The sequence below is a fragment of the Hetaerina americana genome, unplaced genomic scaffold (genome assembly GCF_022747635.1).
Source record: "Hetaerina americana unplaced genomic scaffold, ioHetAmer1.1.p SCAF_27, whole genome shotgun sequence".
Taxonomy (NCBI): domain Eukaryota; kingdom Metazoa; phylum Arthropoda; class Insecta; order Odonata; family Calopterygidae; genus Hetaerina; species Hetaerina americana.
In genome coordinates this window covers 5,248,999-5,263,548 of record NW_027286841.1, presented here as the reverse complement: position 1 = coordinate 5,263,548, position 14,550 = coordinate 5,248,999, and the positions used below count along the sequence as shown (strand labels likewise).

Sequence of the window (14,550 nt, the reverse complement as noted above, 5' to 3'; positions counted from 1 at the left end):
CGCTTTCGCGGGGGTGCTGGTGGTGGCGGTGGCGGGGGGTGAAAAAAGGGAGGGGGGCTTTGCGGTGGCCGGAAGAGTTGGTGGTGGTGCTCTGGTGATGGTGGTGTCAGTGAAAAACGAATCGATCGAATGGCGGTGAGGGTAGGAGACCGCGAGTGGTGCCGTGGTCGGTCGACCGGGGGTTGTGCCGAGAAGAAAGCGTGTTCGGATAGAGAGTGAAAAGAATTACAGTCATTCGTCCGCGCACTTTGGTGTGCATCGCGATGGTGGCGCGTAAATCGGCGAGCGCGGGCGTCCATGTTGGGACGACCGCGCGCTGCGGAAACCTTTTCTTTTCATTTTTTCTTCCCTAGAGATGGCGCTCCGGATGCTCCCTCCCCTCCCCCTATGTTCTGAATCAATTGATAAATCAAACTCGGACTCATCTCCGCCGTCGTGTCCGGCGCCATTCGACTCCTTGCCTTCGCGGGCATGCGGGACCCATGCACCGCGCTCCCCTAAATAAGGAATGGTTTTTTTTTTAAATGTTAAGATTTCTATCCAGTTGGTTTGGTGATGGCACGGCGTAGATGAGCGTCCTTTCTTTTGAGCGCCAAGGAGGATGGATTCGTTGCGCTCGAGCACATTTTTGAATATTTAATTCGCATCCAAGCAGCTTAGTTTCCACTTGCTGGTGTTTTATTATGGAGAGGGTGAATTTCCTCCTTCCTGCTCAATTATCCAAAATAGAAAAGTGTTGATTTATTTGGAATTTAATTATTTTAGTAGATTTTTAAATAATATGGAATCCGTTTAAATTGTGGTGACCAACCGCTAGTGCTTATTTAGCGAAACCTTTCTTTGAGGAACTTCCCACGTTACGTTATGATTATTTTTCCCACTCAGTGGGTTGAAATTACGTTTTTGGAAATGTCTTCGGTCACCTCGATCAATGATTCCATCAAACGAGAAACTTCTGATTGTTCGATCGGGTGGGTCATATAATTAAAGTGGTGATTGCATGACCAAAATTTGCATTCATCGAAGTCTTGAACATCCAGAAAATATGGCTCTATTCCTTTCGGTCGCTCCTACTTGCTTCTTCATCCTTTGAATATTCAAAATATACCAAACTCTCAATTGACTGTACAAGTGAATCAAATTCTGGAAAAAAAGCGAATTTATTGGAGGAAGTACTTCAACTGGCAATGAGAGATCGAATCCTGTCACCCTCCCGACCTTGGGGTCAATCAGGAAGCTGAACTCTCTGGTAATTACATTATGCGACGCGGCATTGCAGAGGCATTTATTTTTAACCTTCTTTTGGGAGGGGCCATATCTAAATTGGATGAGTGTCGCATTTTGGAGCATAATTCAAGGAAAGGACATTTTTTTCTGACTCGTGGGGCCACTAAAAGTGAGAGTGCTACTTATTCCCGTTTTGAACACGGCGGCGCCACCTGCAAAGAGATTCGTGGAGTGATTGATTCTAAGCGCTGAGAAACGCTATGAAATGGGCTCGGGTCACTTGTTGTGACCAGGATTCGACAAACATCCCCAAGTGTAAGACAGGATGGCGGGAAGTATGAGGCGCGCCTAGTTGGTTGCATTTGTTTCTATGTCAGTAATCCTGTGCCAATCTGAATTTTCATCCTAAATTCAAGTGTTCTTAAATTGCAAACGTATTTCAATGTTGGAAATCGGAAGCGCCTTTCGGTTTGTTGCTATGTTATTCCTTTCTCCGTAATTCAATTCATTCAATCTCGCTTTCTTATCCGAACGGCGTTTTACACCGAAGCACCGTCTTCTTTGCTCGCTGCCTCCCATTAACGCCTCTAATGAGGCATCGTCCACGATTCATTCTTCGCAGTCTTTCCCTCGCTCGCATTCACAGCAGTTAATCTCTTCGCCACTTCCAGCTAATCTTCATTCCGATCTTCCTTTAATTGCTTGCACGTTGACAAAAGAAATCATTGCTCTTTTGTTCGAACTCTGCTCAGGGAACATCCCAAACAAATGGCGTCTTTCCTAGAGTTTTACTCAATGGGACATATTTCACAGACGGAGAGAGAGGAGAAATTTTACTGGAGCGAATTCGGCCGAAACCCAATCCTCCCTGCAGGCAGAGCGTGTGTATGTGTTTGTGTGGGTGTGTGTGTGTGTGTGCGTCATAAGCCAGGGATAGAAGGGTTTTTTGTTTGACGCTCAGCCCTGGCGCTGCGATTAATGTCACGGATTGGTTCACACCCGGGTGGAGGGTGTGGGGGAAGGGCAATGATTGGGGAGGGGTCGGGGGAGCAGTGCCTTGTGGGAAGTGGTCCCAGAGAGTGGAGAAAACCTTTGATTGGTTAATGGATCAGTTTAACGAGCTGTTCATCGACGGAATTAATAAATTTAAAAAACCCAAACATGCCATACAAGCTCGTGTATTCCGAAATAAGCTTCTCCTCTCAGAATATATTCCTAATGGAATGCCGACACAACAAAGGCTGATTTATCGAGAATATCCTTACAAGAGGGGTGGCACGCTAGCTTCCGCCAATCTCCGCCATCTTCGATGCTCTTCACAATCACATCGCGTCACCGGTCTGACCGCTTTAAAATTAAACCTTGCGGGTTGAGGGGTCAAGACGTCCTGCCACATGTCCGCTGCTGCTGCAGTCACCTTCCGGTCGAGGGAGGGTGGGGGGTCATCCTCGCCACCGCGTGTCCCCCCTGGGGTCGTCACTGGCCCCTTAGGGAGCGATCACTTCCTCACCATCGGGAGGGTCGGAGGCCGGCCGTTGTTTCCGGCCCGGTGCAGTCCAACGGTGTTGGGTGATTGTTAGGAAAGGGGTCACAGCAGCAGGTGCTCGTGGTTCCAGCGTCCCGAAGTCGGGGATGGAGATTTGAACAATCCCTGGGGGAGGTGGAGTAGGGGTGGGTCGAAGAACTTCCCCCCCGTGCCCCTCCTCTTCTGTGGCGCCCTTCCACCACTCGCCACCCCCGATACGATTTCACAGTTGTATCGGCGCCAGGGTACTCCCGTTCTCTCACGGCCTTGCCTGTTTAACTTTCGATTCCAATTGAAGTGATGTTGAGAGAGTCACTGGCGATACTGGCTCAAATCACATCTTGGCGGATCCTCATTACACTATGATTCGTCTGAAATTATGCCTTTTTCGTTTGCACATTTTAGACTCGTCGTTGGAAACCTCGCTTAGCGATCGTGCACGTAATTTGGCATCGCTCAACTTCTCGAATGAAAACCTCTTCAATTCCAAACATGTGCCATATCTTAACGTCAAGTTTGATTTTCATTTTCATTTGGATCAAAACGTTATCTGCTCCAAATTTTTGGATCGGATAACGTTTTGACTGCCGAGGTTCGTCCGCGTCCCGGCCTAGGAGTCGCGATGGGTGTGATCATAGTCGCCGATTAATTTCTAATTTTATGACGATTGCTGCTTCGACGCGCAACATCGAAGGCTTCCGAATCGATCTCGCTTATTTTCACCGATGAGAAAGGTGGCTTCGATGATTTTGGGCGATTTTGATCGAGTGCCTTGTGAATTGTCTTTGCCGCGAATTTCAATAGGCGAAAGAGTGGATGGGCGGGTGGTCCAGCCACAATCTCTGTTCCTCTCCTTTCCCGGCGTCAGTCTCATCATCTGGACAATCAATCACAGAGGTTGTATCAAGGGTGCAATCAAATGGAGGCACCTTCCTAGGTAACGTCAAATGGGGCGGAGTGGAAGCGCGAGGTCGCCGGGAGAGAGGCGTGACCGCGAGGGGCGGGGGCGGGGGGGAGGAAGGGGGAGGGAAGGGCGTGGTTCGCTGCTGCACTCTCGGAACCGCGGTCGTCGTTGACGAAGGGTGGGGGGTGGAGAGGAGGAGTAGGGGTGAGGGGTTGGGTATTAATATCCACGGGCCCAATTGAGACGGGCTAAAAGGACGGGGGTATGAGCGAGGGGGTGGGGGAGTTGTCTCGGAAGGAGGTGGGGCAGGGGTGAGATATGCGAGGAAAGCAAAGGGGAAATCATCATGTAAAAAAGGGACCTAGAAGATGCAAGGTTTCATTATTTTTTTGCGGATTTCTGGCTACAGGAACGTGAGGATGTCATCGTGTGTGTGTGTATATACATACAGACATACATACATACACACACAGAGGTATTATTTTTATATATATATTTATAGATATTTGAATTTTGAAGGGGGTGAGATAGGTATATATATAGAGAGTATATATATATATATATATTGTGGATGGTACCTGTGGTGAGACTTATTTCCATGGCCCGTTGTCGGTGCCCTAGCACCTTAAACTGTGGCAGTGAGACCTCGTTAGACACGCCCACCGAGTTGGGGCCCTCGTTCCACTTATACCGGATGTCTCGCATTGTGTACCCGACTACAAGGAGAAGACAAACGAAAGAGAGAAATTTCAAGGTGAACACATCAAGGTGAAGAGTCTCTCGATCTGTTGATGCTTTACACCCTCACTACTGGTTGTCAAACACAAAAGAACCAACATATTTTGCTTTTGTTTAAATATTTTTAGTTGGTTTTTTGATAAATATATATATCTGATGAGAAGGAATCATTGTATACATATAGTTTTTATATGCAATAGAACTCAGTAACTTTTATACATTTTTTAGTATACTACAAGTGTCTACATTGTTTAAAAAAAGTTGACGGCGGCGTCTCGTCTCCTATGCCAGAAAAAGTTTACAAAAGGAGTAATGCAGAATTACAACAGTACAAGAAAAGTAAAGTGTATTAAGCGTGGTTAGCCTCGAAAAACATGACCCCCTCACGACCTTTTCTCAGGGACTCGAGAGTCGTTTGATTTTGAAAGAAATCTCTTAAAATGGTGTCGTTGGATGATTCTAATGATTTATTTTCAATTTTAATAATTTCCACGTTCTCATTTGAGGCTCCTGGCAGGTAGTGGTGAGTATCTTTTTCCGAGGCTTGAAACATATATACAGGGGTCTGAGCACAGGGACTCGACGCCATTATGCCATTAGCTACGGGCCAAGAGATGGAATCATATGATAATTATATGAATATATAGATTTAATTATATGGAATAAGGAAAATGTACATAGCGGAAACATCACAACAGACGGGTGAATCATAGTTAGGATAATGCGGTTTTTTTCAGCCGACATGAGGGGAGCAAGAGGCTAAGTAATCAAACAAATATTCCAGCAATTTAATAGTTGCAGAGAGAGAGAGGATATAAGGTGATTAAAAGTGGCTAGATTTACAGAGAGAGAGGCAATGATAGAATTACATAGCAGGAAGAACTTGTAAATATTTACAATAGTATACAAAGTACAATATGCTTTCGACTAAAGACAAAAACGAAAACAAAAGAGAATTATAGTTAGTATACGGTGCAGTCTCTGAAGCTGTCTCTCCCCTGCGCATACCGCAACTCTGTCGAGATCGTCAAATTAATCACAGCAGCAGCAGGAGCAGCATTTATCAGCAGGTGCGCTCTGTCAGCTCATATACAAGGGATGGCTACAGTACATACAAGCGACAGTGAAAAAGGGTTTCCGGGGTCACCAGTCGTCACCTTGCTGTTGTTCGCGGCGCCAGCGTCACGACGTAGTGCGTCCCAGCCATTCGTTTCCATGGCTACCTCGAGAATATCTTAGTTTTCGGCTTCGATTTCATAAGAAATCGAGAAATACTCGTCCGGCGGATACCTGGTGTCCGCAATGCCTCGTGTCCGCCTCGTCCGTCCGGCGGACGGCGAGTGACCCTGGACCCGGGCGCGCGACTGAGATGGGTCGGGAAATATTCGCCCGTGATGATGGGGCCTCATTAGGGGCCGGGGATCGTTCGCATCCTGACCCTGGCGTCGCGATCAATGTGATCATACTCTTAATAAAGGCGCACGCATACATAACATAGATTGACGTATGTACATGATACATAGCTTGGAATTATATACAATATTCGGACGTAATTACGTGACGGCAGTGGGATGTGGGTTGGAGGTGGGTGGGTTTCCGGAGGGAGGGTGTTCAGAGGGAGGACGCCCTTCGCCTAGGGTTAGCACACTCGCAGGCACACCAGTGGTAGGACAGTCACACAGGGTGCGCTGCGGACGGGGGGTTGGGTGCTCAAGGAGGGATTTGCACCAGCGTTCGCCGCTGCAAATGGATTGCCTATTTCCACCTCAGATTTTCTCACTTCAATATCCATTTTAATGGTTTGGGTGGCCGGGTGATTTTACACCACCGATTAGACACCGCTATAATTTCTCATCTCGTTCGTTTATCCAACTCTTTCCCGGTTCCATTGCAATTTGATGCTCTCATTAAGCAATGCAACATAGTTTCGCGCGATCAAAATCCTCGTAATTTGAGAAGAGCATGAGGAAATTGTCTTCTATTGAGTTTATTCACTCTATTGTTTCAATTATGTTTTAGTATTCTCAATTTTTTTGCAAGAACTTTAGTCGCAAAGTCTATATTTTTATAATTAGTTTTTGATACAAGTTTTCAATAGGCAAGAAGAAAAATATTTGCTCAAAATATACTTTCAAGCATTTTTTATTTAAATGGCTATTTAATGAAATCATTTCATTGATACGAGGTGTGTAAAAAAATTTGCGAACACGAAGCAATGGGTGAAAAATAACTTTCGTTTTATTTAGAATTTGTTTTTAAAGTTAACATTAACATCATATATCACGTAATGACGCAATCGTAAAATTCTATGCCCACTTTAGAATTTGTATGCTTGCAGCCTAAACGAAGGAAATTTCCAGTGAGTGTAATATTTGCTTCGAAATCAAATTTAAAGTTTCAAATGCTCGAAGAGGAGGACTTAAATTGGTCATTGATCCGCCAGGCAATGCGCTAGAGGAAGAGAAAGGAACTGAACCTCATCCAACTTGCTCATCGCGTCATTTCTTAAGACCCGAAGTCGTGATGAAATTCGAGAACTCTAAAAGTGAAGCATATGCAAACTAATCATTCAAAATGTATCTACTCAAATGTTTTCGGTTATGGTAATTTTATCATGGAAATTGCAAACTAAGTTAAAATCTTGGTGGCGGTGACTTCTGAATAATACTGTATGCAGTGGCAGTTGTTAGTGTATGTTACTTTTCCTGCAGAGCATAAATCTTTCCCCTGATTTTTCAATGACCATTTTATAAGCTATTCCTTCGACACAATAGATTCATCAAATATTGACTTTGGCATAATTGGGTCATCGAGTGAGCACTAAAGATTTAATTATCGGTCAAATGAAAATATAATTTGTTGATCGGATTCCGCTTCACCCGTCCACATTTGGTCAAGGGGGGGGGGCGTGGTAGTGGAAGGGGTGGGGGACGGGAGAAAAGCATTCGCCGCGTGCTCTTTGATGACGTGCGGGTTTGCGTGTGTGTGCATGTGTGTGTGTGGGAGCGGTGGTATCTCTCGTGTGCCGTGGGATTAGAATGCTTCTCTCCAGACCGGGGTGGGGACTATGTACAGGAAAATCAACAGGGTGAGGGGTAGGTAAGAGATGGGGAATGGGGTGGGTTGCCCACTTGCGCACGCACGCACTCACACAAGCTACGCACTCTGGGTTCTCACGCACACACACACACGCACGCACGCACACGGTTATACACAATGCCATACGCGCACTCACACCGTGGCAAATTGGTGGGTTAAAAGATATTGTAAAGTCTTTCGCGTGAAAAAGACTGAAAAAACAGAAACGAAATTCGAAATATGCTGGAAAGGGCAACCCCACCCATCCAACCACATGGGAGCATGTGGTTGGATTGCGCGACCTTAAGCAATCGAAAGACATGACATTTTGCACACAACACAATTGAGTGTGGTTCGAGATATTTTATTTTACAAGAAAAGTGAAAAAATTAAATCAAAAGGGAAGTGCACACATTTTTTTCCGGGAAAGTATTTTGGTCAGGGACGAAGGAAAATACTGCCTAAGGGTTGCAAATATTGAATGAGTCGTTTACTTTGGGGGACTTTGGAAAGTAGCTTTGTCAAAAAACATCCTTGGGAAGGAAACTATGTAAAAGCTACTTGACCGCCGCGGTCCATTTGAATTACATACAATGTACACTTTGGATGTATCGAATCACACGCGTGCGAAGCATTTTCAGATATCTCTCCGAGAGGAGGAGGAGGGGTTTCAATGTTGGTATTTTAGCGACGTCCGCGTCGAATATTGATGTTCATCTCGAGACAATGCGAGTTCAGACGTGAAGCCGACTTATGAATTTGTATGGTATCTTAAATCCTTAAATATATTCCCACTGTTTCAGGCTTCACTTCGCGGAAGTATTTATTATCCATACTAAAAATATTTTGTACTTTTCTACAGATTTAATTTATTTTCCTTAAATGTCACGGAAGCTCAAGAGAGACTTGGAATAATACATATTATATTGGAATGGAGTCGTGACATATACTTCAAGATTCAGATACCACGATTGACACACGCGTCACTTCCGGGCAGAAAACTATATTTTACCAGGTCAAATTAAGATTTCAATGATGTCAGCGAAATATTTAATCCATATCCCCAAGAACGGTGTAATGAAACGTATAGGCATGTTTAGCTGATAGTACTACATCATATTTGGGCAATAATTGCCTAATTTTGCCCTGGTCGCGGTACGTGTCAGTTCCTTATGCCACCACGCACCATGGTGACAAGGTTAGCATCGCGCCTTCTTCCGTGGAGTGTTCGCGTAGATGTGCCTCGAGACGCGTGACGTTGAATGCCTTCGAGTGCCAATGCGAGCATCGGCAGAAAGTTGGTAAGAGATCGGGTTCTTGCCCCGCGAAACAGGAATAGCCCTTCAACCGACGCACCCGAAATACAACAGCATTCCATCACATCTAACTGGTGTGTCACGATACATCGCACGTGAATCATCCTGATCAGTCATCCATCTCTAGACAAATGCGATGCGCTTAAAAATAGGTTTTCTCCCCAATGATTGGTGTTGTGTGCGCACGGGTGTCCCGAAAGAGAAGCGCATTTCGCGCCTTGTTTGTTTCTCCGCCATAGCCCCATTCGATTCGATCCTTGTCTCCTCGGAATGAACGCGCGCGCGTGTGTGTATCGCCTTCTTCGGAAGAGATATCTAAATATGGCGCACAGGTGAGGGGGGTCAAGAGAAAAAGAGAAATGGGGGATTTATTGTGTCGGGGGTGTGGGCGGGGGAGTGGGGGGTGGGAAAGGGGGTGGTGGTGGTGATTTTTGGGGGGGGGAGATCGAGGGACACCCACCACAACTCTACCTGTGGACAGGTTAATTTCGGTGGCCCGCTGCCGGTGGCCGAGCACCCGAAATTGAGGAAGCTCCACTTGCGGGGAGATACCCACGGATTTGGTGCCGTCTTGCCACCTGTACCGAATGTCCCGCATCGTGTAGCCGACTGGGGGAGGGGGGAGGAGTCGGCGACGGCGGAGGCATTTCGGTGGACCAAGAGAGAAAGACGGTCAATTGAGCGCGGGGGCACGGCGAGGGACACCGCCCCCCCGTCCCCCCTTGAGGGGAAAGCAGCCACGAACTTGCCCCCCTTGCCTTTCCTCGGTGAATGGCAGGTGTCGGCGGGTGTCGATTGGGCCCACGCCTCGCCCTGCACTAGAGGAACCCTGAGAGAGGCTGGGGTGGGCGGATGCCGCCTATGCATCCGGCCAGCGCCCCGATTGGCCGGCAAACATTTGAGCGCGAAAGAGAACTTGGCGAAGGGAAAACCTTGACGCATTCATGACGACCTCTCTTTCGTCTGGCACACATAAGAGCAGCTGATGAAATACATATTAATGTATCTGTTCTCACTGACGCCTCTTGGTTGGTCGGAAATGCATGTCGAGTACCTCACTGCTGTGGTAGATAGATGTCTGATAGTCTTTCTGCATTCTCTATCCTTAATATATGTAGAAAGGTGTCTGAAGTTAATTTCATCTGTTTAGCTCCCTCCCCCATCAGATCCGCGAGTACGACGGCCTAAAAACGTTGAATTGGCGGGCGCTCGGACCATGGCCTGACCCTGGCTCACGGGGGAAGCTCATTCGCCCCTCCCCTTTCCTCTCGCCTCCATCGCCAGTGCCGCGATCCTATCCATTCGCCGGAACAAGTTGTTTTGGCGCGCCGATATACGTATATTAGAATACCAACATTTTGAGTGGCTAATCTTTGCGTCGATTCCATCGCCGCAGGCTAACAACGCACCGAGAAAGGCAATTAACTAGGGAGAAGGGTGGGGAGTTATTGAAAACAAACGCTCGAGTCTTATAATGCCCAGAGAGCAGGTAGATTCCATTGTTGGAGGTTTAGGAGGGGAAGGGGTAGGAGAGTCGATGGGCGGGTGGGGTAGAAGATAGGGGTGGTAGGAATGGGTGTGCAGGTGGGTGTGGCATCTGGGACGCTTGCGGGGATTTTGGAGGCGGGGGGAGATTTACTAGCGAAGGTATTGGCGGAGTAGGTTGAAAAGGCATGGCGGGACATCTAGGCATTAAGGAGACACATTTAGGGAATATGTTTGCAGTGGCTTAATGATTTTGAGGATGGGAAAAATGTCGTTTGGAACGAATTGGAAAGAAAGAAATGTCGGTAGGCATGTGTTGAAGATGTAGCGAGGGTCAAGGGCGGCGGATGGTTTGGGTGAATATGGTTAAGGGTATGGTTGGAGGACACTGAGGAAGTTGTTGAATCGAGGGAATCAGGGTAATTACATATTCAATGGCCAGGGAAAGAAATTGAGTGGGCCAGGGAAGGCGTGGCGGGGTGCGAATGGCAGCTCTTATGGGGAAGGTGCATGCTATTGGGTTTGAGGTTGGCAGAAGATAGGAATTGTGATAGTCATTATGACTCAAGGAGATCCCAGTGTGGAGGGAAGTGGATGTGGCGGAGGAAATAGTGGATGTGTGTATGTGTGGGGGGGGGGGGAGGACGGGAATGAAAGTGTTATAAGATTCCGTCCCTGAGCATGAAAAAGACGAAAACGAATGGAAGCCGAGTCCGGGGTTTCAGAGGAAACTTTCCTCAAATCGTGTCGTGGGCAAAGAAAGAGAGGCAATGGACGATCGTCCGAAGGCCGTGGTCAACGTACTTGTCTTTCATTCGCAGGGTTTTGGGAAGGGACAACCAAGGGGTCGACCACGGATATTTGTTCCATGAATTTTCGAAAGGAAATGAAAGTGAGAGATGCGAGGGATGGGTGGGGTTAGGGCCCTTGCCCTTAAAAAAAGTGATGCCATCATGAAACGTCGTCTTGGGGTCATTGGGGGTTGGATCTGCAGGAGGCGAGGAGTTTTCAAAACAACCGTCGCTTAGCTTCGTTGATGTCATCAGTGCAACCAGTGTACCAGTTATCAGTGTAATTAGAACTGCCACTTTGAATTATTTACATATGGATGTGACAAGTTAGTTTATGAGAGTAGTGAATCCAGGTGTGGAGAGGTTGAGTTGGGGTTAAGGGAATCGAAAAGAAAAGTCGCTGGGGGGATGGGGTTCGACCGGAAAACTTTGGCCGGATGATTTCCGGGAAGGTTCTTGGGAAAATGGAGATTGGAATTAATTCTTTGCTCTCCCATCCCACAACCAAGGCATTTTCTTCCGACGACATTTTTTTAGCAAGAGATTCCCTCTAGTATCACTAGTATTAATGATTTTTAATATTTAATAATTTCCCAACTTCCTTCCCTTCCACATGACTCCATTTCTTTTATTGATATCTTCTCCTTCAGATAGAGTTACGCCATGGGAGTAGCTGCGGACACTCATACGGCGACTTTTACCTCGGTCTCTTCGAAGAAAACTACCTTCGTACACACCCCCTGAGATTCCTTATATGGCTTGGGCACGAGAAAGATTTTTGACGCCTCTGGCAACGTGCTATCGATGGACTGCCTTAACGATTTCATTTCCATCTCTCAATATTAACTCTTTCGTTTCCTTCACTTTCGCTGCCTCTAGAAATCATATTTTATAGGTATCAATCGTTCATTCAGATAAAGTGGTTGACACTTAAATTAATATTACGCCCACAAGCACACAATGCTAATATTTCAAAAGCAACACACAATTAAGTACTAAACACTCTCGCATTTTTCATTCGAGGTCATCGCATCTGTAACAACATTAATTCCCTCAACGTCTTTCTTCCAGGGTTTCGTGGTTCTCTTCTCCATCGCGATTATTCAGTATCTCTCTAAATCAAAACAGTCTCTAATCACTCCGACAACTTCCAAAACAGCCAAAAGTTGTTTGATAAACAAGGTAGCGGTGTCACGTTACTATTGGAAGAATGAGGACGGGAGCCACTAGTTGACCGTAGGCTTAAATAAAGGTTAAATTGACTGCGTATTATTTGAGGCAGGTTACTTAACTGAGGATGTTAAGGACATATTACAGGCCCCCACTTGCTGTGGTAGATCAGATCACGTTCGTCGAATCAGGGAGATAGAAAGTAGAACGGACCAATTTGAAATATTTTTTCTCGTGCCATAAGAGATCAAAATAGACATGACAGCAATCGCGTAGGAGATCATTACAATTGGTGGAATACACATCTGTCGATATCCTGCATTTTATTTTTGCCCTTATTCCGTCCGTCAATCTCATCGCTCAAATATCGCCCTCGCCACCCCATCCATCCACTCACTCCTTCTCCATTCTTCTCCACACCCGCATTTCAAAAGCTGTTTAGATACGCCTCTAACCCTGCTGCAGTGACTATGTTTCCGCGCCGTACATAACTACGCTCCTTATCAAAGGTTTAACGAACCTTTTGTTGACATCCTTGCTCAACGCCCCTGCCATTAATTCTCTCCTCCTTGTGAAAGCTTCCATACTAGATGTCCCGAATACTTCGATCACTGTGGCCATATAATATATGGCTTAGAAACTTTCGAGATACGTAAATTTTTCCCTAGTTTTTGCCCTCCTATTTTAATGTTATGTTTATCCTAGCTACTACTTCTGAAAAACCGCTTAACCTTTGTTTTATTTACATTGATTCTTTATACAGATATATGTGTGTGGTACGAAGCTTACCCGGGAATCGAACCCGGACCCTCCGTTCAGTAGTCCAACGCTTTACCCCTGGACTACTCTGGGCACCTGCCGCTCCACTCAAGCTACATGATTTTTCGGGTGCCAGATCTTCCTGGGAAACCATAATCGGCACCGGGAAAGGAACTGCCCCCCCTACCCTGCTCATGCGTGCATTTCACACACTGTCTGGCTTGGTACTACCAAACCGAACTTTGGGTTGATTACTGTGTTTTTTATATCGTATATGTATGTATGTATGTATATATATATATATATATATATATATATATATATATATATATATATATATATATATATATATATATATATATAATGTATATATACAAACACACAAATGTATATGCATGCATGAATAAATTTACATATACGCGTATATGTATATATATTCACTAACCAAGAAGCATAATATTGTTTTGTTTCTGTATTGTGCTTAACATCACGCCTGTCCTGTGGCAATGGTATACATTTATTTTTCCCCCTTCCATATGATATTTCTCTATTGTGTGCTTCAGAGATTAATTTCTAATGACTCCAGTGTTGAGTTATGATGCAGAGATAATTTGAAAGGTTTCCTTTAAAGATACATCTACATTTTATAAACATTAGTCCTCTCAGAGGTCAGTTTTTTATGTGAGTGGCAGTAGAGATGTAATCGCACGGCGCGGTGGGGAGTCGTAGGCCCTCACCCTCCTCCCTCTACCCTCCCCAAATACCATTAGCTACCAGGTAAGACGCCAGGAACTCATACGTTCCATTTTGCTGTAATCCTCGATTAAACCCCATCAAGTTACCTCTCCTGTGTTTCACTCCGCCTTGGCTTTCCCTCTTCTCTTCGCCCCCTTATGTCTCGAGGGTTGAGAAATATCCTTTTTAAAAGTTCCCCTCATAACTAGCTCTAGTACCTCCATATGGCCCGTGAAATTTACTCAATTAGGGTTGGTTTTTCTATTCTGCACTAGCTATGTTTTTCTTAAATGTCCCTACCTGTATGAGAAAATACTTCTTTTTGTTCAGTAGATCCCCAAGATACCTCGACTGATTTGGATTCAAAGTTAACTGACTGCTTTACGAAGTTTGGAGAAAATATCCTGATAACGCTCTAAATCTTCTCGATTCGTTTCACCAATCAAGTTCAAATGTTTTTCAGGAACAAAGTAATTGTTTTTTACCACCGATAAATAATATACCATCAAGTGTGCAAGTGTTCTGATGTATTAAGGTAATATTCACACCTTATAATCTGACGATATTCATCAATCGTGAAAGCCATTAACTAATTGGAAACGGAATGCTGGAGGGAAATGCACCTGTTTAAATTAGTCAGCTCGTCGGATATCCTCAAAAAGCCAATGGCACATTTCGTAGACCGATATACGTGCCAATAAATGAAAATTGCGCTGTCGGAAATAATCCGTTGCACGACTCGTATATTAACGCCGTTTAGGAGGCATTAATGTGAAATTTTTGCAGGGGCGATTTTTTTTTACAATTGTGGCGATTTACTCG

At 45.4% G+C, this 14,550-nt stretch overlaps 1 protein-coding gene across 1 annotated transcript in view; it reads right to left on the bottom strand.

The window, feature by feature from the left end:
• The window catches only part of LOC139689669 (gamma-aminobutyric acid receptor subunit beta-like), a 166,516-nt gene that overhangs the window by 27,429 nt on the left and 124,537 nt on the right, over positions 1–14,550 (bottom strand). Inside the window, exon 6 of the mRNA XM_071586859.1 lies at positions 4,235–4,372. Coding sequence (XP_071442960.1) covers positions 4,235–4,372 — 138 coding nt within the window. The remainder of the gene's footprint in view (positions 1–4,234; positions 4,373–14,550) is intronic.